Source organism: Eschscholzia californica, unplaced genomic scaffold, assembly GCF_041429995.1.
Source record: "Eschscholzia californica isolate CP2 unplaced genomic scaffold, dmEscCali1.0.p SCAF_1, whole genome shotgun sequence".
Taxonomy (NCBI): Eukaryota; Viridiplantae; Streptophyta; class Magnoliopsida; order Ranunculales; family Papaveraceae; genus Eschscholzia; species Eschscholzia californica.
The window spans coordinates 19838611-19866376 of NW_028238198.1; the positions used below are offsets into that span (position 1 = coordinate 19838611).

Here is a 27766-nt window from a genome sequence, read left to right on the forward strand (position 1 = left end):
TACTATGTTAAGTTTTTTGTCATCTAATTCAGAATCAATTGACAATCAGTAGAGAGGATTTAAACATTATATTTTTGGCTGCTAGATACCATTTTTTTCATGTGGGACTATTCTCGCTGATGTAAACGTATCTAGCGAGCTCCATACTCGATTGTCTCGAGTGGTTAGTCAAGACACAATCACTTGTCACCAAAATTTGACCAAATCGTAATCAAATAATTTATAGATGGGTGGGATGGATTCCCACCCCTATTAGAACTCCTCTGCCTCCCTTTATTATACAAGTTTGTTTAAAAGACTACCTGACAGAGATGCCTATTCAGTTCTTCTTTACGACAAGCATTCAAATCTTAGTCAGTTTTCTTTTTCCCCCAAAAACACTCAAACTTCAGAGAATACAATGTTTAAAGAGAGAGATAGAATGAGACAACACACATTATTTTTACAAGAAAATGTAGAGAGAGAGAGAGAGTTGAGAATCAGGTCTTAATACAATGTACTACTACACTGCACGGCAAAAGTAACTGATGGGCTACGTCTATGTCTATTTCCATGGACCATACTACCCCCACTTTGGTTACTTTGGTAAGTTATTAAGATATTAGGGCAGACGACTCGCAAATTTCTACTGTACAAAGCCCGTCCAGACCCACTAAGAGCCCTTCCAGACTAGTTGGGTTCGAGCCCTTCGGCTTTTCTCCCAAATCCCACCCCTTACTTTATAATCCCTATTTCGTTAGATGTCAGACTTATAAATCTCTCTGAGTTTGGGGTGACTGTTGATAAAAGGTATTTTGTCCACACCCAAGTGGGAAAATCTAGCAGATTGGGTGGGCTCTACTCATTTTCGGCTCTCAAGAGCCTGCAAACTTAATTGTCTTCGTGTTCTTGGGCAAACTCAGACCAACGATTTTAAGCCGCGGTTTTGAGGCATAAAGAATAATCTCCGGAGAATAAATTCTCCAGGGAATCCATGCTTTTTGTACATTTTCAGGACCATATTATTTTTTAACCTAAAAATTAACTTGATCAAACATTACCTGCTAATCTTCTCTATCACCTTCACCACCACAACTTGCCACTTCTTCTCCCCACTCACTCATTATTGCCCTCTCACTATCTATGTCTTTCGATCTCTCACTGTTTTTCTCTCAATCTCTCATTGTTTCTCGACCGATCTCTCATTGTTTCTCGATCAATCACTCATTGTCCCCCCCCCCCCCCCCCTCTCTCTGACGAAGGCAAGTTTTCCCTTCGGCAGAACCAAACCTCGAGGAGGGTTTCTGAGAAAACCTCCACAGGATTGCACTGGTACAAAACATTTGTGGCCACAAAATATTTCGTGCCGACAAACTGTGTGATCTCCACAAAAGAATCTAGACCGCAAGAGAGAGAAATGAAGAGATAGAGACTGCGAGAAAGAGAAACTAATCTACAGGGAAATATGTCTACAACGAGAGAGATAAAAGTGATCTACAATGAAAGAGAGAGAAATCTAGTCAGTGAGAAAGACAAAGAGATAATTTGTGAGAGCGAAAGAGAGAAGATAAGATCAGGGGGTAATGTTTGATGAAGTCAATGTTTGGATTGAAAGAAGAATATGCCTTCTAAATCAATGTTTTATTGACTAATTATTTATTCACCAGAGATTTTTTTCTTTCTTCCTCAAAGTCACGGTCCGATTTTAATCCAACCCCAAGCTTATCTATTTATGTTCATCTTCACATCAATTACCAATCTATATTTAGGTGTTCTTTAACGGCGATCTAACTCGCCTTTGTAGTATACAAATGGCTACTTCAGGTGGATTTCAATTTCTCAATGATTCCTGCGTCTAATACGTCTCATTAGTTGATCTTCATTGATTTTAAATTCATTTGACTTGAATAAAAAGTATGTCCACATTAAGATTTGAAATAACCTAACTGAAAGGTTCTTAAATATATCATATGAAAATACATTAGTTTTCTAAATACTTAGTACAATAAATTGACGATTCTTCAGTTTCGGCGACGACTTTCCTGGTAATGGCGGCGGTGACTCAATCGGCTGGAGTAGTTTAGTCTTAGTTTTTTTGGTGATCTTTAGTGTCTTTTCATCTTTGATCTTTATGATCTTTTCATTTTTCATCTTTCTTCTTTTCGTCAGTGTCTTGTCAATTTCTCTCACTTCATGAGGTACTTTACATTCGAAGTTCTGAGAATTTACTTATGTAACTTTCATGCTGCTGATCGAGAGGAGTAACCAATTATATCCATGTAAATCTGTAATTGTATCATTTATGAATGAAATATTGTATCGCGTAGTTTCAAAAAAACGAAACAGAAAATACATTATTGATGTGTCCAGTATTATAATCATGATGTATCTATCCCAATACCATTCAAATATTGTAGCGAGTCTTGGATTCTATTTTTCTGAGTTCCGTTTAAAAACAAAATGGGAGGGGTAATTTAGTCAATAAAAAAAGAATTTCCCGTTAATTTCCACACTACTTGGCGCGAAAGCTGGCAAAGACAACAAAGTTTGGGCCCCCCATACTATTCCGCCATTAGAGCAGATTCTCAGAAACAAAGTAAATAACACTCTCTCACTCCACTTTCTCTCTCTCTCTAAAATCTAAATGAAAGAAGAATGGAACAATTAGGGTTTCCAAACCAGAAAAAGAACCCCTTTAGATCAAGTTCACAATGTCGAGATGAAACTCCTCCTGATTCAATAATCTTCACAAATCAATCAAACTTTATTTTTTTTTCTTCAGCTTCTGTTAGCGCTGATCGTTGTTCATTTGCTTCCGACCAGATTTACGACCACGAGTCTTTAATTTCCGAACTCTCCAAGGTGATTCATTTCTTGCCCTTTATACTCTTAAAACTTCTCTTTCCATTTTTGTCTAAAACCCTAGATTGCAAGTAGTAAATCATTTCTGGGAACCTAAATGTAGTTAATTTAGGGTTTCATATTTCCAATTAATATGCCTGTAGAAACTAGAGAGAGAAAGACAGAGAGAAACTAGGGTTTCTGTAAAATTTTCCCTTTACTGCTAAGAAATTTGTCTTATTGTAACCTTGTAAATTTAGGTTGAAAAGTGATAATACGATAAAAAAAGAAGAGAAATATATTTGACAAAGACAAGACGAAAATGTTTGGATTTGATTTTCTTTTTCTTTCATAACCCTAAAATTGGCTCTACAATAGTAAAAAAATCTAATATGGGATGAACTTCTCTAGCTGTAATATCTTTGTTTTCACTCAGCATTTGGCAGGAGATGATCCAGATTTAGGTCAAGAAATATCAAAGCTTCATAATTATAATTTCCCTATTACCAGTAGAGAGTACTCCAAAGGTATTGCTTGAATTGCTTTTGCAAAACAAAAGAAAAAAGAGATACCTTTCCAGTTTTAGTTTCTTAAGATTCAGTTGCTAATTGGTTCCATCCCTAACATATTTCTCTCAGAAGAAGAAGAAGAAGGAGAAGAGGAAGAAGAAGTAGAGAAGGGAGAAGGAGATAGAGAAGAATTTGTAACCCTAGATCCAGCAAAGTGTTCATTCTCTCAAGCTCTAAGAGGTATTAAACCATTGAAATTCATTTGAGTATCATAATTATCAATACCTTTAATTTCAGTTTCTTTTGTACAGAATGCCAGTTTAGGCGACGTAGAGTAAGCCCTTTGGCTCAGAAAAAACCAGAAAGGCAGAGACCTGTTTCACTAGATCTTAAAAACTCAGTAATTGATACTGGTTGTTCCCCTTCTCGATTAAGAGCTATGAGGAAAAGCTCTGTTTCTTCTCGCAATTTGGATGCGTTTCCGGGTCCGGTAACTCCAAACTACTGGCAAGGCAATACAGGTAGTCAGAAAGGTTGGTGCTCAGAACGAGTACCCTTACCGTCAAATGGTGGTCGGAGGTATGTGCCTGCCGGTGTTCTGCCTTTCAACCATGGAAGGACCTTACCTTCCAAATGGGAAGATGCAGAAAAGTGGATCTTCAGCCCATTTGCCGGAGATGGAGTCAATCGGTCTTTGAGACCACCACCTCATAGGCGGCCGAAGTCAAAGAGCGGACCGATTGGACCACAAGAGATTGCTTACAATTCAACATATTCACCCTCTGTGCACATGTTTAGGGGAAGGACCGTTTCGAATTACGTGACTCGGTCTCCATTTTCAACTGGAGTTTTGGTTGCAGATGATTTGTCTAATCAAGGTCCTTGTAGGGATGGAAGCAACAGTAGCAGTGGTAATGGCAGTATTGGTCGTGAAATATGTTACGCAATGAACAAGGAGGATCCCTCTATTGTTCGTTCAGCTAGTACCCAGGGGTTGTCGTCTAATACGTTTGGCCGGTCCTCATTGTCTAGCTCGAAAGGTATATAATACTTGCCACTGAACATTGTAGCGTATTAGGGTATTAGGTCTTATTTCCATTGTTGGGGTCTGTTTATTTAATAGAGAACACGTCCTGCTTTTTTTGATTTACAAGAAACGGGACTTTCTATTCTAAATGCTTTCCGTAATGGACTTGATCCTGTTTGCATTATGTGAGAATAGTCCAAATGCACAAATGACATTGTCATCACCAAGAATATAATACTCAAGGCCTCTCTACTCGTTTCCAATTGGTTTTGAGTTGGATCCCCCTCATAAGCCTAGTTCTTGTCTTAAGGTTTGGAACAAGGTTAAATTCATAGCTTAGCACAAATTTGATCTGTTGAAAAAACCCCTACGTCATTGATTTTAGCTGTCATCAATTGGATTTTAGATGCAGATGGAAGTAAAGAAGCAGTCGCCATAAGTTCTCTTGACAGAAGGGATGTGGCAACCCAGATGAGCCCTGAAAGTAGTGGTAATTTGTGTCACTTAAGTACATCTTCTCCTCGTCCATCTCTTCTTCCCATCACAGAGATGCAGAACAATCACTCTAAATTGGAAGTGAGAGATGTAGAGGTAGATGAACGGGTCACTGTTACAAGGTGGTCAAGAAAACACGGATCACGGGAATCCCGGCGTAAGGGATCTACGGATACCAAAGATCAGAAAAGGAGTGGTTTTGAGGCTAAGGCTTCAGATTGGGAAGTTGCTGAAACTGGTATATCAAAGTATGCATCTTTTGCATTCTTTTCTATTTTATTTCGTTAAATTTTTGTAGATCAGTTAGTATATATCAATATATTATAAAGCTTTTGAGCATAATACGCTGTCTGAAGTAGTATGATCCTTCATTTCTGATCAACATGAATCTTATCATTCGATTAACCAAGAAAATCCTGTAAACACCAATGTGGTAGAATGCTGGTTTTTTGCTATATTCAGCCTCAATTTGGATCTGTTCCTCACTTCCTCTAATGGCTATCGGTAGTAAAACGACCTTTCAGTTCTTCCTTGTTTATAGGTCATGACGTCATGATCAGACCAAATTGACTTTGAACAGGAAACGGAAACATAAATAGTAATATCTAGGTTACACACTTATATATCTTCGAAGTGGAAGTTGATTGAGGTTTACGCAGAAAATAGTAATCTATGTATCACAATTTTCGCAGGTCGAAGAGAGAGGAAGCCAAGATCACTGCTTGGGAGAATTTGCAGAAGGCGAAAGCTGAAACAGCAATCAGGAAATTAGAGGTACCCAAAGAGAGAGAAAAACCAATAGATTCTAGTCTAGTGTTTATGACTCGTTCGAACAAGTTTTTGAGACCAATGGTTGTTAACTTGTATAGTTGTATGGGCTTTTAAACGCTTTAAAGTTTAATCGTGATACTGATTCGGGTTCATTTCAGATGAAGTTGGAAAAGAAGAGGTCATCTTCAATGGACAAGATAATAAATAAGTTAAGATCAGCTCAAAGGAAAGCTCAGAAGATGAGAAACTCAGTATCATCCAAGGAGAATCATCAAGTATCACACAGCATTTCTAGCAAAGCGATATCGTCGCGTAAAAATGGCCATCAGATTGGTTCTTTGGGTGCTTGCTTTACTTGCCATGCGTGGTAGTCCATTGTGGGATTAGCTGTGTTAGTGTTCTTCGACGAGTTTTGTAGAACTTGTTTTTTGTTGTAGGTAGGGAGAGAAACATTGGGTTTCATCCAGAATTTCTTCTCTGGAGTCAGGAAGGATAGAGGTAGACTTAGAATTTACCTTCTGCACAAAATATAGTTAAAAAACAGGAAGGTATTTAGCATGTGAACAAAACTTGTTTGTAGAGTTAATGATGACCAACCCTTCCCTTCCCTTACACTATCTTTGTTTTCTATGTTTTTTGTACTCATTTTCTCATGTAAATATATGTTTAGATTTCTTGTGGCTGTTTTGACCGACATTGTGGTCCGTCGATTAATCCAATTTGACTCTAAAAACTTTCGTTCAAAATAAAAAAAGGGGCAAGCTCTAGATCCATCAAAATTTAGCTACAAGTACGCGTGGAAGAAGTGCAATCGGCAGCTTTTATATATATGTAAGAAGAAAGCTATACGCACCGAAGAGGAGTAAAGTGACTTGAAATTTTCAGTACATCGGTATTGTTTTTTTTTATTCTTCTAAATCTGAATAGTTTGAATCAAATGTATCTAAAAATCAACATAAATCAGTGTGCTAGACAAGTCACACTTCAAGAGTAAAACAAAAAGAAACACACTCCAATTGATTTAGACCTCTTCTCAACAAAAAAAAGATTGATTTAGACCTCAGGTAAGATTTCAGATCTGACTTATAAAAAAGAAGAAGCAAACACTACCTCCACTTCCTAAGCCAGTCTCAGAGCATCTCCAATGCAAGACTCAATCTTAAAATCTTAAGTGCCACCTAGGACTTTAGAGTTTTTTTTGAGAAAAAATCTCTCCAATGCAAAACTCAATTGAGATCTTAAGATGATGTGGAAGCATTAAGTTTTAAGATGTCTCAACTAAAAACTCTATTTTTGAGATCTCTTTTGAGAGTCTTAAGTGTCCTAGTCATCAAATTTAATTTTTGGACCAATAGAAAGCCTTTCTTTCTCAACCACTTTTTCCTATTAAATGTATGTGTGACATGTGTATCTATTAGAGTTTTTTAGAGTGTTACATTGGAGAAGGACTTGAATTAGAGACACTCAAGTTAGCCACATAGGAAAGAGAATCTCAATTGAGACTCAACACATAAGCCAAATAAAGTTTTTTTTTTTTTTTTTTTTTTTTTTTTTTTAAGTTTTGCATTGGAGATGCTCCCAGCTAGGATCATGGTGTGAGAGATCCCCTTGCTGGGTAAGGGAAGCCTGAAACCTCTCTAAGTAAAAATTACCTGTAAACGACAACGTCAAGCTGCCTCACTACGTAGATTCCGATTTGCCAACAATCCTTGGTTGGAGTTGTGAGAAATTTAGGCTTCCACCATAGAGATCTTGGGTTTGAAGCACACATACAAAAAAAAAAAGTATACTCAACCCGTCTCTTGGGACTCTCACTTGAACCACCTGTGAGACAACAAAAGTTTCTCTCTCCTCTCACATGTTCAGTTATAAAAGTTTCTCTCCCCTCCTAGGTCACGTAGACTTCTTGAAAAAAAAAAAAAAAAATCTCATAGCCCCGATTTGACTAGAATGGATGACTCAGAACAGGATTGGTTCAATCAAAAGGGAATGAATGAAACCTGTATCTTACGTGGCCAAGATATCTTTTTGTTTAGTATTTACTATCTCATAAAATGAATAAATCATTTCTATCAGTTGTTCAATTTAATCAGACTCCATTAACATTTGAAATCTAGAGAGAAACAACATACAGTTGTTAGAGAGAGAGAGAGAGAGAGAGAGAATGTTTAGGGTTTTGGTGCAGAGAGCAGCAAGAACATCATCAACATCTGCCGTTAATCGGATTGAGAGAGAATCAGTTTCAATTTTACTACAAAGAAGGGAATTTTGTTTAGGTATTTTACCTGATGGAATCGATAGAACTTCCGATTCATTTGTTCGTAATTCAACTTCCATGGAACAATTACTCTCTCAACTCCAATCTCACATCAATAAGGTACTTCTCTCTCTCTTTCTCTCTGTCTCTGAAACTATGTCTCGTTCTCTCTCTAGGGTTTAATTGATCTTGTTTGGCAGGTATTATCTGGTGGTGGTGTAGAAGCTTTAAAGAGAAACAAAAGTAGAAATAAGCTTCTACCTAGAGAACGGATTGAGCGTCTAATTGATCCTGGTTCTTCCTTCCTCGAGTTATCTCAGGTCTTAATTTTACTTATGATCATCGAATTGGTTTCTTCTTTGAAAAATATTCCCCTTTTTATGGCCTAATTTCAAGTTCAAGAACTACTAACTTTTGATTCTCCCGCCCTTTTTGGCAAAATGAGGAATAGGGTTTTAATTGCACATTACAACTTGGTATAAAAAATTAGAAGTGATGTAAAATTAAGGGTTTAGCTTAAAAAAATGATACTTTAGTGGATTATTAGTTATCTAAATTAAATATGTATTTGTAATTTAGACTTGAATTGATGATAAGTTAAACCATATGAACTCCTCACATCAAGATCAACCATATAACCTGGTTTTTCTATTACAACAAAACCCTTATCCTATAAATTTCTAGAAATACAAATCTAGTTGATGTTCAAGTGCTAGTTGTCTATATAATGAGCAAGTTTTAAGTGCAAATTTCTTCATATTAGTTAAAGTTACGTAAATTTGTCGATTCTTAAGTCGTACACTCGGAAATGTTTTCAATGGTTTATCAAATTCATTAAAAGAGAGGCCATTAGCCTGACACACCATCTTCTTTGGGAATTGGTTTGCAAAATTTCATCTAATAGATGACCCCTCATGCTTGGCTGTGAAGCTTGCAGGTCATGAGCTATATGAAGAACCCTTACCATCTGGAGGGATAATCACCGGAATAGGACCAATCCATGGACGTCTATGCGTGTTTGTGGCTAATGACCCCACTGTGAAGGGGGGAACATATTACCCCATTACTGTAAAAAAACACCTCCGGGCACAAGAGATTGCTGCTCAATGCAACTTGCCTTGCTTATATCTTGTGGATAGTGGAGGGGCTAACCTTCCAAGGCAAGCTGATGTCTTCCCCGACAGAGACAATTTTGGTAGAATATTTTATAACCAAGCACAAATGTCGGCTGAGGGAATTCCTCAGATTGCTTTGGTTTTGGGTTCTTGTACAGCAGGAGGTGCATATATACCTGCAATGGCTGATGAAGCTGTAATAGTCAAAGGCAATGGTACCATATTTTTAGCTGGGCCTCCTCTCGTTAAGGTTAGATCTGATGCACCTAAACGCATCGATTTAGCACTACAAAGTATTCTTTTAAAAGTACATCTTATATCTCAAGGACCAATTTTAATAGGCTGCCACAGGGGAAGAGGTATCTGCGGAGGATTTAGGTGGCGCGGCCTTGCATTGTAAGGTATCAGGGGTTGCAGATTATTTTGCTGAAGGTATTCTTATTCTTTCCTATTTTATGTTTCAAATGAGTTGGCGAGTTAAGATGTACTTTTACTCACTCTCCAACTTCATCTGAAAAAGAAAAGGCATCATCTTGCTCCATCGTTTATTCCATTAACGATTTTATATGATCCCGTTCTGTAGATGAATTACATGGCCTTGCTATTGGAAGGAAAATTGTCAAGAATTTGCACATGGCTGGAAAACAGTCTTTGATGAATGGATTGCCAAATACAACTTCTGATTATAAAGATCCATTATATGATATAAATGAGCTTCGTTCTATTGCACCGGTAGACCAGAAACAATCTCTTGATATAAGATCAGTTATTGCTCGTATTGTTGATGGGAGTGAATTCGATGAATTCAAGAAGCTGTATGGCCCTGTGAGTAACATTTAAATTGCCTAAACATTATATTTGTGGTTATGAGAGTACTATGCGGGACTAGTCTCACAAGCCCCCTGGCTTGTGGGGTTCTTTGAGCCTAACACGTGCGACATCTGAAATATATTTTTTTGGCTGGTGTTGAGTATGTGATGCCGTTGGGACCATCATGCTTTGATACATATTAAGTTTTTGGACATCCAACGCCATAGATATTATATTCTTGGTTATGAGAGTACCCTTTCTCCATGTTACGCTATTCTCAGATTAGGTTGTTTTAAACTAGGATTCTAACAACAATTATTCAGACTCTTGTAACAGGTTTTGCAAGGATCCATGGACAACCTGTAGGAATTGTTGGAAACAATGGCATATTATTTATTGAATCTGCTCTGAAAGGAACCCACTTCATTGAATTATGTGCGCAACGTAACATTCCATTGATCTTTCTTCAGAATATTACTGGATTTATGGTAACTACTTCAGTGCTTCTCTATATTCACATAATTAGATGAACTTGCACATTCCCTTATTAATTCAAGTACATCTGAGGCCTCTAATACTATTATTGAACATATAAGGGTGATTCTGATAATTTTCTTAAGTTTCTGCAAGTTCATTACTTGATCAAGTTCATCACTTTCTAGGTTGGCTCAAAACATGAGGCTAACGGTATCGCAAAAGCTGGAGCCAAAATGGTGAAGGCAGTTTCTTGTGCAAAGGTTCCTCTTATTCTCTAGCATATAATTATGTGTATATTTGTTTTAGCTATTTTCTGTCAGCTATCCATACCCTTTTGAAAATGCCGTATTATTCTGTATGCCTTTTGCTATCCAAATAGGTTTCAATTGATCAAAGAATTTCAGTTGTAGGTGACATTCGAGAAGCAAGAAAACTGGGTACAAAAAATAGCCTGTTTTCAAAGATATAGCTCTGTTAGATTAAATGCAGGTTTAAACCGAAACATCATTTCAGCTCCTGCAACTTCTGAAAGTCGCAGAAGGACTATGACATAGAAGCCCAACATAAAAGTCTTTCCTTTTGCCCTTATATTTTGTTTTAAGGTTTTGAAACGGAAGATAAATACAGTCACTTCCCACTGCAACTTTCCATACTTTATTTCAGAAACTTATATATCATATATATCGTGCTTTCTATAGATGTTATTGAATTTGAAGGTGTAATATATGCTTTTTCAGGTTCCAAAAATAACACTTCTTGTCGGTGGAAGCTTTGGTGCCGGGAACTACGGAATGTGTGGGCGAGCATTTAATCCCAACTTTTTGTTCCTTTGGCCCAATGCCAGAATATCAGTGATGGGTGGAGCTCAGGTACTTTCTCAACACCAACTTTGACCACAATAATTACACAGTCCCGGGCAGCATTTCTTTTTTCTATCGGAACATTATGTAGCGTACAACCTGATTCATTTCAGTCTCCAGAACATTCCTAAACTTTATTCATTTTTGAAGGCTGCTGGTGTACTGGCACAAATCGAAAAAAGCAACAAGAAAAAGCAAGGAGTCGAGGTATAATCTGTACTTCTAGTTCCCAAATAAAAATTCTAGATGTACAAATTTACAGTATGTGCGTCCAAATAGAGACTAACATGGTACGCTCAAAACCATTAGATATCTCATTCTATATGAGCAGAGAATCTAAAATTTACCATTTTAATCTGTCTGAGATTTACAAACCTAGGTCTGAACATCTCGAATTCTTGCTTTAGATGTTGGTAAATGGATTTGAATTGGAAGTATGACAACCATGAGATTGTGGTGTTTTTGCAGTGGAGTAAAGACGACGAGGAGAAGTTCAAGAACAAAGTGGTGGAAGCATACGAAAGAGAAGGAAATTCATATTACTCTACGGCAAGACTGTGGGACGATGGCATTATAGACCCTGCTGACACGAGAAAGGTTCTTGCCCTCTGCTTATCTGCTTCCTCGAAACAAGTCCCCGAACAAACAAACTTTGGTGTCTTTAGAATGTAAAATAGTTCTGTGGTCATTAACTAACGTTAGCGACACGGTTCTATCATCTACTGTTGTACATTGGGTAAATAAAATTTAACAAGAATAAATGATCCACTGTTTATGAGTCTTTTTCCCTTCCTTGAACACTGAGGGGCGTCTATAGGCTCCACGGTGTTGGCTAAGCCCAACCTGCATATCACATGACTCAACGAGGGGTTGGGCTCAAATTTATTGTAGCTCGTATGGACCGTCCCTCACATTGTTTTGTGATCTGTTAATTGAGATGGTGCCATAGGCCCATATAGAATGTAGAATTTCACGTTTTTGCCCCTTAATGAGTAGAAGTTGGTTAGTAACACACAAATGAGCAACATTGGTTGCATCTATATTGTCATGGCTCGTTCTTGGCCCTAACCATGACCACTACCTGTGTAGGTCAACATTCGTTTTTCATAAAAATAATAGTGGTTAGCCATTCAATTCGACCAAGTTGATACAAGAACATTCACATCTAAATTACAATCTCCCTAGTGAATCTAGATATAATGGTAGTGAGTTAATCTAATAATTTTTGGGTTCTTAGTCCAAAAATCTACACCTAAACACACATTTAGTCCACCCTAATATTAATATAGGATTTTAAGCCAAAATAATAATTATAATGGATATTTAGTCCAAATTGACCCATCTTTATAGAAAAAATATCTCTATCGTTTCTGTTTAATCATAATAACCATTATAACTTTTTATATAAGAAAAAACTTACTTTTGAAAACCAATCTCCAAAATTCTCTTTCTTTTATTTTCCCAGATTTTTTCGATTGATTTCAAACTTACTTTCTGTTTCGCAATATACACGTTATTTAGTATCAATTACGTATACTTCTACAACAAAGCACATTTAGTATAGTTAAAGTATGTCTAGATGTCAAAGTTACAATATTTTTCTGTTTATTGATTCTTGTTTTGTTTCATAAAAAACACGTTATTTATTGTTAAGTTTCATACGTTGTTTCATAATTTTTTTATATATGTCATACATAACAAATTATGTATCAACAATGTTTCTTCCAAAAGGGAAAATGACTAAAATCTCTTTTTCTGAAAAGATTAGACCTTAATCTATTTTTGAATTTTATTTTGGACTTAAAACCAGTGGACCCTTAATCTAAACAAAGTACTCTTCGGATTTCAATATTACAACACTTATTGTTGACAATAATTTCAGTTTTCTATGGACAATTTTTCCATAACAAAGTATATAGTGAAACAAGCAAGGAAAGTGCAGAGAAACAAGAGAGTACTTGCACCTCCAAATAATTTTCAGCATAGATTGATGCAAGCAAGATTAGGAGACAATGTTTCTATCACTTGGACCATTATGTGAAAGCATTACGAAAGAATATTACACCCACAATACCAATATATAAGCAATCATGAACCTTCAAAGTCGATAGGAAAGCTACTTGATTTAATCAAACTTGAGGAGACTACTTTGACCTTTATCATGGGAAGTCGACGAGTCTTGACGACATAGTTCCATTAACGAAGGTCCTAATCTAATCGAATTAACATAATCTTGAGGAAAATGTGCTGGTATTCCAGGGATGAAAAGCCCAATAACTCTAAAATATCTCATGAACCAACCTTCTCTATAATTAGGCCCATATTTTCTCTCTAAGGTGAAGCTCCGGCCCAACTCCATCATTGCATTTCCAATCTTTGGAAGCCACCCCTTTATAGAGAAGTAATTATTGTTTGGTCCCCCTTCGGTAATCTGTTTCACATTAACCAAATTGTTCTTTCAATATACATCTTTTTTTCAGAAACGGTAAGATTTGAACTTTAGGGGGGGGGGGGGGGGGGGGGGGGGCTCTCTATAGGAGAGACATATATTACAACCTGTGTCTAGACTAAATCTAGCTTAGGGCCAGGTTAACCTAAGGACCACAATACTCCATGCTTGGTCCACTCTACGGATTTAGTCTAGGGCACCGTCCTTCCTCTCTACGGATATGCTGTTGGATGGCGGTAATTCCTATTTCTAGGGCGTTAACAAATTGATGTTTTCAAAAATAATATTTTCATCAATTAGACTATCTCCATTCAAAAATAAAAAAGAATTTAGTTTCTTGAATTTCTTTCAATTTCAATTTCAATTTCATAAATATTGGTATTAATAAGTGCCCTAGAAATTGAGTTATGAATATGTGTACCTTTGCTTGGTAGAATCTGTCATAGTAAATGCATGTTCCAAACTGCTTTATGGTAAGATTTGTATCATCAATATGCAACCTTGGCACAATGTCATTGCCATAAACAAATCTCAAGAACTTCACATTATGAACTCTCAACTTCTCTGTAACGAACTTTCCAAGTTTCTCATCTCCAACCACAGGTTGCCCAAATGTATATACTCCTTCTAACCTATCCAACATCTCCCCCTCTTCGTGGTACGCAAGTATCATCGGAAATAATACCGCTAACGCACCCCCCAAACTGTGTCCGGTTACTATGAATCTTGCTTTACTATTTTCTTTGAAAATTTCTCTTAATCTTTCTCTAATACTATAGTAAGCAACTCCTTGAGGTTGAGGAGAAGTCTTTTCTTGTTCAACCTCTTTAGGCCATCCTATAATCTTTTGTAACCCTAATGCTTTCATAAACCCACCATGTACTTTTCCTAAATTCGGAATTTCATACCAAGATAAGTCAAAATCTGTCTTCCATCCACGTGAATCATATGTTTCTGTACCTCTGAATGCTACTACAATTAGATCTGAGTCAGACGATTTGTCACAGAACATGATGGCTTGTGTTGTTGCCATTTCTTGATATTCTGTAGACATGAGTAATGACAAAGAATAAATTAATAAACAAATCGTTAGCCCCTTTAGTGATAGATTTAATTTTTTTTTTCTTTTTTGGAAGCTGACTAAGATCAACGATAGTCATTACATTTGACATTGATACATCAAAGACGTGATAAATGTTGTTCTCTGGTTATTAATCGATAAGTCGATTTCTCTCTGTCTTGGCTTAATTTAGACAGAGTTTCCTTTCTCTAACTTATAGAGAGATAAATTATTAAAGAATAATGATTGATCAGTATTCCTTCTTTCGGGCTAACCGAGATAGGTGTTAATGTAGTCGAGGCAAGAATAAATTCTCTTTCCTTAAGACATTTTACACCCCCGTAACAGTACCAAACGTTAGGGCGAATGCCTTCGGGATACAACGACTAACCTTTCAGAATTTTAAGATGGTACTTCTATATTCTGAAAGCGGACGAACCTTTGTCAGTATTATGAGCTCTTGGACTAATGCGGATGATCTTCTAGATGCTTCGGAAATTCAAATTTCACTCGAAAATTCTTTCTTCCTTTTTTTTTTTCCAGATATTCTAGTCTAACCAGAACTTCTAGAATTACTCCCTTAATTAGATATTCTAGGCAAACCAGAACTTCTAATTGTTAGGAGAGAAGAGAAGAAGAGAAGATAATGAATTGATGAAAAATGAAGTGGGTTTGGTTGGTTTATATAAGAGTTGAATGGGTGCATAGTGTCTGTTGGGTTAAAAGATGTATCCATTCGAAAGGAGGGACTAAACAGAAAGAATAACTGAATATTGGAGTCGGTTGGACCCTGGGACGTCGGATCTGGGTGAAAATCTCGGGTGGAACGCCCACCGTCAGATCAATACCGAAATGTGCCCACAGATTTGGATGCGCGTGGTATTCGCTCAAACGACCCCTGATCTAACTTGTCCCGTTTGACGTTTCAGACCCTGACTTAACCGTTTTTTCACCCAAACTTCAAACTCGAATTTCTCATTCATCCGGAATCGGATTCGAGTAATTCTTTGCTCTAAATTTAAGAGCTCGACGAGACGAACGCAATGGCGCGTTCGGTTTCTGAGTTTGACGAGTCGGGTCGAGCCAAAATTGGCTCCGATTCCAACAATCCCCCACATGAATGAAAATTCGAGGTTTACTATATACAAACATACTATACTGACATACTGACACTAAAAGAGCTCATATGCGGAACTTCGCTGCATCGGAAGAAGGTAGTCTTTCGACTTTGAACCTTTCCTAGTGAATAACTACAAGGTCTACAAGGACGGCAGTGAACTTATCGTTTTGAACTGAGTCCTGGAAATTGTAAACCTGAATAGCTATCACACAGCTAATCCCTTACCGACTTAGGTTCTCGGTTGTGTTCATTTCGGCCCTGAACAATCCCGAATTCATGTGTGCTTTAGAGAAGTCGGCCTAGACGACCTTCCCACGGAACCGGCATCAATTCACACACATATAGGTTATCCGTAATAAGGTATCCTGCTATACCTCACGTTAGAATCAAGTTCTAAGTTTTCGGATTCATTAAAAGCTTAATGCTTAGCCTCTCAATGCAGGCAACACTGTTATCATCCTAGGAATGGGTAAGAGATAGAAATCTCTTACAGTGTTACTGTCGAGTCAGGATATGGCTTCAGTTGCCCTTTGAACCTAGATCGTGGGATCTCCAGTCTTCTAGGTAGGGTTTCACCATGCCTTTACTCATTTACTTTAGGCGTTTTTTGCCACATTCCCCTTGATGATGCAATTTCAACTCTCTTGTTCACCCTTGTTCTTTACGGATCCGCCAGGTAACTTAGGATTGAGCATAATTTTAATTTATGCATTCCTTGAGAGCAATTGCTTTACGGTGCTAGTCTATTTTATTTTGAATTCTCTAGACTTACCGTATTAGTGCCTACGCAACAACTACTCAGGTTTATTGCGTGCACTGGCTTCAATCACAAACAAATATCCTCCAGGAAGTTCACCTACTTCCTTTGCTTTCTCCAAAGCAATGTATCCATCAAGGCCTTTAGGATTACATTGTTGATCCAGCTATGCACGTCTGCCTCTGAGGATTTTGTGATATCGTAGCCCTTAGTGGTTTGTCATATCCACTGTTTTGTATCTGAGATTCGAGTGTTGTCCACATATCTTCATTTTCCTTTATGACATGTACAAACATTAATACGAGTCTGCTCAGATACCTAAGAACTATTTGTTACTCTGATAACTCTTTCTTGAATTTGTTCAAATTCAAGTATTTATGCTTATCGTGGTTTTTTGAGTGGTTATTCTACCATTCTCTGTTTAACCATGCACTTTAGATTATCAATCATGAGTAACGATTCAATCTGGAAAAGCATCGAATCATATCTTCTAAAACACTTTCTTATTCCTAACTAGTATTGTCTGTTCTTTTGAACAGATGATTCACGGTTGAATCTCGTTACTTAGTTTAGGATTAGGAAGAGAAGTTCTTTCCATTTGTATTTTTCCAGATTTGTTGAGTGAATTAGACATTCACGTCATCACTTATATTCACAAACTTGATTTCTCACTTTTGTCACAACTTAGTGAATATAACCGTAGTTCTTAGCTCAATGAAACCTTATTGACCAAACATTCTTATTGGTTAAATCTGGTTTCCGAGGTACTCTATAATTTCCCTCTTTTCACGACGTTGTATCTTAAGGAGAATATAGAGACTTTTATGCCATTTATAATTGGCATTTTGGTTCCTTTCGGTTCCCCCCACATTTCAAGAGTATTTTCTCTTATTCGTCAACTTGGGTGGAATTTTATAGTATTCCATATAGGGTACTGTTCAGATATGTAACAATATCTGCCCCCACAGTTCTAGGGTAACCATTGGATTCTCCTTTTTGACAAAACTATTTTCGTACACAATTTCTTTAGTGTAGTGTGTTTAGTTTTGTCCTATAACATGATGATTTATGACCATTAGAACCTTGAGATATAATACAAGGTGAGTTTCTCGTTTAACTCTTTCTTAAGTTATATGTCTTAATCATATATACTCCCTCGATAGATTTAAACTATCGCATGATCATCAAGGTTATCATTCCCTATTTTGTCCTTTATCGTCTCTAGATTTCGTTCATACTCTTGAATCGAAAATCTTACCAAGACCCTTGAATTGATTATTCGAGTCACGTCTAGACCGAATGATGTAATATTCAATTTTACGTCTTATCAACCTTAATTCTCTTGTCTATCCAAGAAGATTAGGTTGCCATGAGGATTTATTCTGTAATGATACAGAACTAGGGACCTCCTTACAAAGACTTAAGGATTTATTTATAATAACTCCTGATTTCGAGATCTTTCAGCCAAGGTCCTTCCGTTTAACACATCTGAGGATTCCTTTTAATTCTTAGACTGGCCTAAGGCCCTTCTAGAGAATTATTTACCGCCTGAATATGTTATATGAAATAACTTACTTTCTCGAAGACAAGTTTAATTTCAGAATTTTGCATTCTTCGTCAACTTTGTATTCGCGAATGTTTCACGGAATTTTCATTATCTCAGACCGATGATTTCTTTCGAACAGTTCATCGTCTCGTAGCTATTTGTATAATGAGAACCTTCTGTCATCGACCTTGTCTAACCGTTTGGGTTTTGACATTTGTCTTGACACACTTCTCCGATTACTTATGTGGTTGTCTTCTTCGATTCGTCATCGAATTGAACCTTTAGGATCATGTATTCATCATTGATCGCTCTCTGTATTCTCGATATACGGTTTCACACCCAGTATTTATGTCGATACTTGGTGGTCAATGTTTCGCTTAGTTTTCCGATGTCTCTGTTATCAAGAAGATATTTTAAGAGTCATCAACTAAGTCAACATTTATGGTCACCATTGGTTGAACCTTATTTCTGTTCATGGCTAGTAATAGATTTTAGTGGAATACTTCACAAAATCTATCGAGGTTAGATTGATCATCGATTTCAATCTCCACTGATCGAGTTTTATCCCTTCTAATGTTCTGTGCTTTATACCAAAAGAGTCGCCGTTTGATGAACTATGCCATTCTTGGCGTATATCTCGGCGAAAGGAGATTCATACTCTCCATCTCAGTCGTTTCTTAAAGCCTCAATCTTTTTACAAAGTTGAGTTTCTACTTTGATTTTATAAAGCTCGAACTTTTCGACTGCTTCATCCTTACACTTTAGTAGAAACAAGTGGAGTCATTGATGAATTACCTTTTTCCACCTTATGTTTGAACCGTTCTTAGGTTATAGGGTTCATTGTGAATTAAGTCTAAAGACTTTGAACAACGTTTTAGTCATTTTGACTATGCACATGTTTGACATGTACGTCTTGAGTAAATTTCGAGTTTCGGAATTTAACTCCAAGCTCATTAATTTCTTTAATGACTTATTATTCACATGTCCTAATCTTTCGTGACAAATATTGGAGGACTCAATAATATACGCATAATTATTAATTTTATTAATAATAGGTGCCTTCGGCATTACATGGGTAACATTTATTTGAAATAACCCCCCACATAAGTGGCCCTTTCCAATATACATCATTTTCTTCAATATGATAACGATATCTGACAGAAAGATTAGTCTGAACCCGTTCTCACTTAAAAGGGAACCAGAAATCAAGTTCTTTTGATTTTCTGGAGCATGGAGTACATCGGTCAAAGTCACCTCTATTTCGGAAGTGAATTTTAACACGATCTTTCCCCTTCCTTTGACTTTGGTGGTCGAGCCGTTTTCCTTGAATAAGGTCTCTCCTTCGGCTACCTCTGTATAGGAAGAGAATAGGCTTTTGTCACTACAAACGTGATGATTTGTCTTAGAATCGACCCACCATCTTTGGTTGTTAACCAGGTTATCTTCATGTGCCTCTGCACAGAGGTTCATCTTATGAAGTATATCAAACGCCTTTTCGAATTCAGTAATCATTAGACGGTGATTCCGATTTTCGGTGTCTTTTGCTAATGAAGCTTGGTTATCGGCTTTTTCCCCTTGACTGTCATATGTGGAGCGACAATCTTTGGCTAGGTGGCCTCGCTTTCTACATTTGTAGCATTCGACAGGCCTTTGCCTTTTCCTCGACTTGCCTCTGTTTTGAGATGGATGCTTCTGCTTCAGAGCGAAGTCAGTTCCTTTGAACATCTCTGGGTTTTCCACGCATGTGGTGTTAGGCTGAAGAACCCGTAGGGTTGTTCTTGTTCTTGCCATTTTTTCTGAAACACACAGAAAATAACCCAGATCAAAATCTTATAACCAGAGAAATAATTGTTATATAAGATGTCTTAAGATTGTTGTTCTCTGGTTATTAATCGATAAGTCGATTTCTCTCTGTCTTGGCTTAATTTAGACAGAGTTTCCTTTCTCTAACTTATAGAGAGATAAACTATTAAAGAATAATGATTGATCAGTATTCCTTCTTTCGGGCTAACCGAGATAGGTGTTAATGTAGTCGAGGCAAGAATAAATTCTCTTTCCTTAAGACATTTTACACCCCCGTAACAGTACCAAACGTTAGGGTGAATGCCTTCGGGATACAACGACTAACCTTTCAGAATTTTAAGATGGTACTTCTATATTCTGAAAGCGGACGAACCTTTGTCAGTATTATGAGCTCTTGGACTAATGCGGATGATCTTCTAGATGCTTCGGAAATTCAAATTTCACTCGAAAATTCTTTCTTCCTTTTTTTTTTTTTCCAGATATTCTAGTCTAACCAGAACTTCTAGAATTACTCCCTTAATTAGATATTCTAGGCAAACCAGAACTTCTAATTGTTAGGAGAGAAGAGAAGAAGAGAAGATAATGAATTGATGAAAAATGAAGTGGGTTTGGTTGGTTTATATAAGAGTTGAATGGGTGCATAGTGTCTGTTGGGTTAAAAGATGTATCCATTCGAAAGGAGGGACTAAACAGAAAGAATAACTGAATATTGGAGTCGGTTGGACCCTGGGACGTCGGATCTGGGTGAAAATCTCGGGTGGAACGCCCACCGTCAGATCAATACCGAAATGTGCCCACAGATTTGGATGCGCGTGGTATTCGCTCAAACAACCCCTGATCTAACTTGTCCCGTTTGACGTTTCAGACCCTGACTTAACCGTTTTTTCACCCAAACTTCAAACTCGAATTTCTCATTCATCCGGAATCGGATTCGAGTAATTCTTTGCTCTAAATTTAAGAGCTCGACGAGACGAACGCAATGGCGCGTTCGGTTTCTGAGTTTGACGAGTCGGGTCGAGCCAAAATTGGCTCCGATTCCAACAATAAACTCGATAACCGCTCATTCAAACTCTAACAAGACCGGGCCTGTAGCCCACGAAACTATGGCCTATAGCCCAATAACGTTATTTATACCCTAATAATCCCAATTCCATAACCAAAGATTCCACCTTCTCTGAGGTTCGAACCTGAAACTCCAGGGCTTTCTGGAGTTATGCCAACACCTTGAAACTACTTGGGCTGCCGAATGTTGACTTAATTTAATTTTGTTAGAATTTAGGAAAGTAATTAAATTGACCAAACTTCACATTATTATGTATAGAAAAAATAATATCCTTGTCTCCATTATCTCATATATATATTTTTGCCATTTGAAAAATATTCAAACTAATTTTATTTGAATTAAATTTAATCTAAGTTGGTGCTTAATTACCATTCCAAAAATTGTAGAACCCCAAGAATTCCATCTGCAAAAATTCATTAAACTAACATCTTAGGCATATAATATATAATAAGTTGATTAAATCGCTAATTAATTAACACCCAAAATTACCTAATTAATATACTAATTAAGTAATTAATTACCTTCCAATTATCGGTAATTACTGATTTTACAAATGCTTCATTTTCATAAGATGTTTTAGCAGCCATGATAGAAAGTGCCGGATTATATTTGCTATCATTGTGTTTTATGGTATGGTCTAATTCGATTCTTCTGTCCAAATATCCAAGCGCTCGATGCAAATTTTGCTGATGTTTTGTCTGGAATTATTAATTTTCCTGCAGTTTAAACAGTCTCGAACAGTAACTGTCAGAGATCATTATCCTTTACTAATTTTCGAAGTAGTTCGATTAATACTAACCTTTGAGAATATTGGTAAGAATTCCGGATAAACCCTGATTTTCAGACAAAAGGTTTAACCACATTTCTTGGGTTGAACCATACCAAGCCAAGGGTGTTTCTATAGAACTAAGAAATTTTAATAAAACATAGATGCAAAGATAATTTTTCGACCTTTAAATTCAGTTTCTTGTTTTCCTTCTGGACAATCAATAAATTTGCTTTCTGATATATCATTTGAAACCAAGAGCTTAAAAAGGTCTAACAAACCACCTTCATGTGGTCTTAAAAGTACATAATCTTCACAAAATTCTTCATGAGCCATGGCCTTAGTTGCCCTAAAGAAACAAAGAAAGGAAAGCTAATTAGATAGATATATAAGTATATAACTAGATAGATAGAGAGAAAGAGGTTTTTCTTCACATGACATGTGAAGAGATTCAATGTAGTTTATGTAGATGAAGCACCAACCCAATTAAGAATCATTCGTGAGGTCTTTTAGTAGTTGTTGATGGCTTTACCTTTCAACTCCAAATAAGAATAAGTCCTGTTGGGCTGGGAATTTAGGCCGGAAACCGGAGTCTGCCAGCGGACACCCACATCCGCAACGGAGCAGGCGCCTGGTGATCGAGTCAGGCAAGGCCCGTCCAATAAAAGACTAGTGGGCGGTCACGGACTAGAGAGGGTACCCGGAGGTCTCTCCGTGCCCGTCTACTTAGGGGAGTGCCACTCCGTCCATCCAGAAACCTGTCCATATAGCACCGGTCGGTGGCCCTGTGCCAAAGAGAACAAAGCGTCGCTTCGGGCCACCGACTTTTAGGGGCCACCAAGACATTAATTTCTTTAAATATATATAAGAAGCACAATTCTCTAAGAAAACTGGAAGGACCCCATTTAACAAATGTTAAGTAAAAGGACCACCAAATTTGATGATCTTTAAATGAATGGTGAGCCTAACAGTTTGTTTGACTTATGAAACAAAAATGCTTTTTAAATATCCAAATCATGAAATCCCAATATCTTTTCTTCAAGCCAAAATGTCAAACCGGGCTGTTTATTCAATTTTTAGAAACAATTCTAGAAACAAAGTCTTTTGTTTTTTTATTGTAAGTCGTTCAATTTCAGAAGTACAAAGAAATATTTTGTTTTCTGTTTGAGTTAAAAAAGTTAAACTCCCAAGATGATGGTGATTTGAGAGATTCATGTGTTCGCCTCGAAATATTTTTCAAGTATAATGAGTCATATGACATAGACGGACTAGACTTATTTTCTGAACTGAAAGTGTTGAAGCGTCTTTTACCAAATGAGATCAAAAGACCAATTGAAGTGCTAGATTTTTTGAAGGATATAAAAGGTTGTTACCCGAACACATAGGTTTCTTATAGAATTATGTTAACGATACCAGTTACTGTTACCTCTGCAGAAAGAAGTTTTTCTAAGTTGAAGTTGATTAAATCTTATATTCGATCTACAATGACGCAAGAAAGATTAAACGAGTTAGCTATATTATCTATTGAGAAGGATATGGCTGACAGTCTTAATTATTGAACGATTATTAGTGACTTTACATCGAAAAATTTAAGAAGAATAAAATTTCAGTGATTGTAATTATCAAAAAAACTATTTTGTTATATAAATATGATGAAAATATTTTGCAGTATTTACGATTTTCATGTAATACATTTATACGTTTTACAATTTGATAGAAGGGGCCACATTTTCAGACCTCGCTTTGGGCCACTGAAAAATCAGGGCGGTCCGTTTTACCCGCCCCTTGTACTAAAGATTATTGACCCTTAAATTGCTTAGGGTTATATTAGAACCCTTAGATTTTTAAAGGACTTAATACTTTGATGATTCCCAAATTCCTAACTCTTGAGGCAAGCGGTTGAAAGTTTCTATCCTAAATCCTTAATCTTTAGTCTTCAACTGTTCTTCGTGATTTCATCCTGCCAGATCAACCCTCTTTAACCTTCCGACTTCCAGCTTCAATCTTATTCAACCTTCAAGAATTCAACCATTCTGTTCGATTCGTTTCGGTATTATCTTCTTCAGTATTCAAGGTTCAACGCTAAGAGTCTACGACTACCTTGTAAATTTTTTATGTCAATTTTACTCGGTATTATAGATGAAAGTTTTGTTTTGTATTAAGTTGTGTTCTTCTAACTGTAATTTTCTAAATTTGTTATTTCAGTAAAGTTTAAATTTTCGCATCTGTTTGGTTCTGTTAATATTATTTACCCGACGCCCGACTGACCGTTGTCCGACAAATCCGGATAGCATAACCGGACACGGACGAACAATTTAAGGGGAAAATTCCGTATAGTCCGTCCTTTTAGTCCACCAGTCCGAGCAGTCACAGTGGAGTTTCGTCTCTTCCATCTAGAGTGGGAGCAAGACTGTCCATCGGGACCCATTCCCACCCCTATGTCCATGATACCATCAGGGTCGGCCCTAGTTTTTGGAAGGCCTAAAGCGAAGGTAGAAAAAAGGGCAATTTCTATACAAATAAAAATTACAGGAAATTAGGCCGAAGACCAAAATATTAAGTTTTTGTAAGTTAAAAAGACAAGTTACATTGTGTTTGGTTAAAAATCCAACAATTTTTTTTTGTTTGGTTGGAACTCAAATATTTATGTTTTAGGAAAATACATAGGGAGGTGAAGATAATAAAAAAAATTAATAATATTTTTCCAACAAAACAAAAGACTTATAAGGATTTTGACCAAATGTCGTATAGTTATTTGTAATGAAAATACTATCAGAAAACTTCATATAAGAAAAATGACATTTCGACTAATAACGAATCTACATATTTGAAGGAAACATGTTTTTTAAACTGTACCAATAGAAGAAAAAAATGTAATTAACGAACTTTGTGTAACAATGATAATAATAATTTTGATTTATTTGTTACATGAAAGAAAACAACATTTAGAGAGTTCGGATATATTTTACGAAAAGTGAGAAAAATTAGATTATAATTTTTAAAGTCTCAAGGTTAAAAATGTGTTGAAATAAAAAATTATAAAAGAGCAAAAAAAAAATAAATCTATAATAAGCAAGAAAGAGTACCTTATTGAAAAAAAATTAGGGAGAACACATAGTTAAAGGAAATCTGTGCGGGTGAGAGAGAAAGATAAGGAAAGTTCAGATTTTAGTTAGAGAATAAGTTGGAGAATGATTTCAACCTAATTAGGATATAACTTAGAACATGGTAAGTTTGGCTTTTTAATTACCTAATGAAGTACTAGGTCAGGAAACTTCATGCTTTGGTTTCAATTACAAGCAACTAGGGGTCTTGTCGTCATTTATTGCCCATTAAAAGAGATGCTTATATGATTATATGAAATTTTGGGCCCTTCTCTAGCTCGGAGCCCAAAGTAGCTACTTTGGGCCCGGGCCGCCCCTGGATACCATGTGAAGAAAAAATCCATGATACCCATTGGGTGGGTTGGTTGCTTTTCACTATCCAAACTCCTAATAGTTATTTTAATTAATACATTTAGTTAAATCTATTAAGACTTTTGTACCTAAACGATCAATTAGCGAAAAATCTGTCTTTGCAACTGAAATTGCAAAAAGTATAACGTTTAAAACATGGATTGCAGCCAATACTTGGTTGCCCAAGTGGTTGATAGTGTTGACATAAACTCCAGAACCTAGAGGTCCCAGATTCGATTCTTATAAGAAGTAACGTATGAAAAACTGAAGAAGGTTATAGAAAGTTGGTTGTGTAAAAAAAAAACCCATAAACTCTCAAATAGAGATACAACTAAATTTTATTAATTGAACTAAATGACTATAGACTGTAGAGGAACTTTTTATTTAATTTTAAGGTTTTCTAATCCTAAACAACTCCTATTTAAAAGAATGGTAACGAATTTGCAGAGTTTCGAGAAAAATAAAAAGCTTTAGAAGTAGAAGTAATAACAACATTTCTGGTAAGAACGTTCAAACAATGGATTTGGCCTTAAAAGTGAATAATCCCACTACAAATTTATGGTTTTGATTAGAAAGCCTTTTTACATTAACAATCTGATCTGAATTTTAGGCGCCTTCCTTATCAACAACTTTACAACTTTAGTTCAACACTTTTAGTCTTTTACCTTCTTTCTTCTATTTTTAGTTGTATCAATTACTTCTATAAATTATCAACTAAAACTACTACATCATCACATGAGTTAGCAAAGTATAAAGAATACTCAAATTTCTCGTGCAATGTCTTGTAGTAATGACATGCTTATATGTAGTGTCCCTGCCATCTAATATATAAAAACAGATCAGTCGATTATTTTGGATAAGTCTGACCGTCCATTTTTGTTAAGAGTTTGATAGAGATCAAATCCGACGACTGGTACAAATCACTCTTTATGAATATTAAAAAACAAATCAGTCGGTTATTTTGGATAAGTCTGACCGTCCATTTTTGTTGAGAGTTTGATAGAGATCAAATCCGACGACTGGTTCAAATCACTCTTTATTTAAATAAACTCAAAAGGGAAGGGTAATGTGTCATTAATTATCTAATATACAAAAACAAGTCAGTCGGTTATTTTGGATAAGTCTGACCGTCCATTTTTATTGAGAGTTTGATAGAGATCGAATCCGACGACTAGTACAAATCACTCTTTATGTAAATAAACTCAAAAGGGAAGGGTAATGTGTCATTAATTATTATTTTTTAAATACGGTTAGGATATCCCTAAAATAACTACTGCCCCACTTTCTTCTCTTTATACTTTTCTCTTACGATTCCTCCAACAAATCTTCCCACCAAATTAGTCTGTTGTTGAAATCTTTCCACTAAATACTTTTAGTAGGAAGAATTTTCTCTTCTCTGAAATCGTTGAAGTTTTAATTTGTATGAAGAATTTTAGAATGTTACGATCTTAGCCAAGAGGGATCTGTCGCATCCGTAGTACGCGGCGGAAACCTAGTCATTATAAAAAACTCCTCGCCGTATAAACTCTCACAAATTAGTTAATTTTGGCGCCTTACCAATTGCTCTTGCAGACCTTCCTCGTCTAGTTGTACAAGAATATTTCTAAACATATTGTTAAGAATGCACGGTAAACATGTTCCAACATAAAAACAAGTGCTCCGGACCAAAATTCACTTCATGGGAGGAGGAAGATGTTGTTCTTCCGGTTATGATTTGAGTTCACTTTATCTCTGTCTTGTCTTGATTAAGACAGAGTCTGGGTTGAAGTAATGAATTTTCTTTCTCTAAGTTATAGAGAGAGAAACGATAAGCGAATGCCGACTTTGTCAGTAATCTTTTCTTTCGGATTAACCGAGATAGACAAAAGATAATAGAGTCGAAGCAAGAATAAATTCTCTTTCCTTAAGACATTTTACACCTCCATAACAATACCAATCGTTAGGGTGTATGTCTTCGGGATACAACAACTATCCTTTCAGAATTTAAGATGGTACTTCTATATTCTGAAAGCGGGCGAACCTTCGTAAATAATATGAGCTCTTAGACTGAAGCGAACAAATTTTCTAGACAGCCGAATACTTCTCTCTTCGGAATTCCAGACACACTAGAATATTTCTAAAATCAGAAATATATTCCAGACACACCAGAACATTGATTTCAGGAGAGAAGAGAAGAAGAAAATAGACGGAATTCACTCGGAGGCTTCTTTCTTCAGAATTTTAGATATATTAGAATATTTCTAAAATCAGTTCCAGACACACCAGAATACTGATTTTAGAAGGGAAGAGAGAAGAGAATGAATTGGATCAAGAATGGAATGATGGGTTGTTTATATAGCTAGGCCTCGAATAGGTTCATGTGTCTTTTGGGGTTAAGGGACACAACTGTTCAGAAGTAGGGACTAAACTTGAAGTCTGGATCAAGTTTAGAGTCGGTTGAAATCTGGGACGTTAGATTAGGCTCAATTACTCGGGTGGAACACCCACGGTTGGATGGAGCAAGATGCAACCCGAATTCGTCCCAACAGATCAAGAAAGTGACCGTTAGATGAAGATCTGTTGAAATCCCAAAGATGGCCCGACACGGAGAAGACGCGCACCGTTGG

At 36.5% G+C, this 27766-nt stretch overlaps 2 protein-coding genes and 1 pseudogene across 7 annotated transcripts; 2 read left to right on the forward strand and 1 right to left on the reverse strand.

Annotated features, from left to right (window-relative positions):
• Positions 1–2515: 2515 nt before the first annotated feature.
• LOC147564945 (uncharacterized) lies at positions 2516–6304 on the forward strand. 4 transcript variants are annotated; one of them, XM_086651334.1, is made up of 7 exons: positions 2516–2841; positions 3257–3347; positions 3459–3569; positions 3641–4369; positions 4769–5099; positions 5544–5625; positions 5781–6304. In XM_086651334.1, the coding sequence occupies exons 1-7, from the start codon at positions 2635–2637 to the stop codon at positions 5991–5993; spliced, it is 1764 nt and encodes a 587-aa protein (XP_086507460.1). In that variant the 5' UTR covers positions 2516–2634; the 3' UTR covers positions 5994–6304. The 4 variants fall into 4 exon arrangements, with proteins under 4 accessions (XP_086507460.1, XP_086507458.1, XP_086507459.1 ...); XM_086651332.1 differs by having other exon boundaries at positions 2524–2841; positions 4763–5099; XM_086651333.1 differs by having other exon boundaries at positions 2529–2841; positions 3465–3569; positions 4763–5099.
• A 186-nt stretch (positions 6305–6490) lies between these two features.
• MCCB (3-methylcrotonyl-CoA carboxylase) lies at positions 6491–11922 on the forward strand. 2 transcript variants are annotated; one of them, XM_086651336.1, is made up of 11 exons: positions 6491–6757; positions 7205–7999; positions 8080–8199; positions 8810–9244; positions 9336–9426; positions 9578–9819; positions 10128–10292; positions 10467–10541; positions 11019–11150; positions 11292–11348; positions 11610–11922. In XM_086651336.1, exons 2-11 carry the CDS (start codon positions 7787–7789, stop codon positions 11811–11813), a joined length of 1734 nt encoding a protein of 577 aa, XP_086507462.1. In that variant the 5' UTR covers positions 6491–6757; positions 7205–7786; the 3' UTR covers positions 11814–11922. The 2 variants fall into 2 exon arrangements, with proteins under 2 accessions (XP_086507462.1, XP_086507463.1); XM_086651337.1 differs by lacking the exon at positions 6491–6757 and having other exon boundaries at positions 7427–7999; positions 8817–9244.
• A 988-nt stretch (positions 11923–12910) lies between these two features.
• On the reverse strand, positions 12911–22133 carry LOC147564947 (triacylglycerol lipase OBL1-like; annotated as a pseudogene). Its single transcript, XR_015228991.1, has 5 exons — positions 21739–22133; positions 21461–21655; positions 21309–21342; positions 14012–14634; positions 12911–13572 (listed from the first exon to the last, which is right to left on the reverse strand). The product of XR_015228991.1 is annotated as a triacylglycerol lipase OBL1-like (transcript).
• Between the last annotated feature and the right edge of the window lie 5633 nt (positions 22134–27766).

What these genes read in the sequence shown, in the direction of transcription:
- LOC147564945 (XM_086651332.1), top strand. Translation starts at nt 2,635, where the DNA reads ATGGAACAATTAGGGTTTCCAAACCAGAAAAAGAACCCCTTTAGATCA. An exon ending in CAGTAGAGAGTACTCCAAAG is followed by an intron (nt 3,348 to 3,458) that starts GTATTGCTTGAA and finishes TATTTCTCTCAG; the next exon opens with AAGAAGAAGAAGAAGGAGAA. An exon ending in GCTGAAACTGGTATATCAAA is followed by an intron (nt 5,100 to 5,543) that starts GTATGCATCTTT and finishes CAATTTTCGCAG; the next exon opens with GTCGAAGAGAGAGGAAGCCA.
- MCCB (XM_086651336.1), top strand. Translation starts at nt 7,787, where the DNA reads ATGTTTAGGGTTTTGGTGCAGAGAGCAGCAAGAACATCATCAACATCT. An exon ending in CCTTCCTCGAGTTATCTCAG is followed by an intron (nt 8,200 to 8,809) that starts GTCTTAATTTTA and finishes TTGGCTGTGAAG; the next exon opens with CTTGCAGGTCATGAGCTATA. An exon ending in AGAAAAAGCAAGGAGTCGAG is followed by an intron (nt 11,349 to 11,609) that starts GTATAATCTGTA and finishes GTGTTTTTGCAG; the next exon opens with TGGAGTAAAGACGACGAGGA.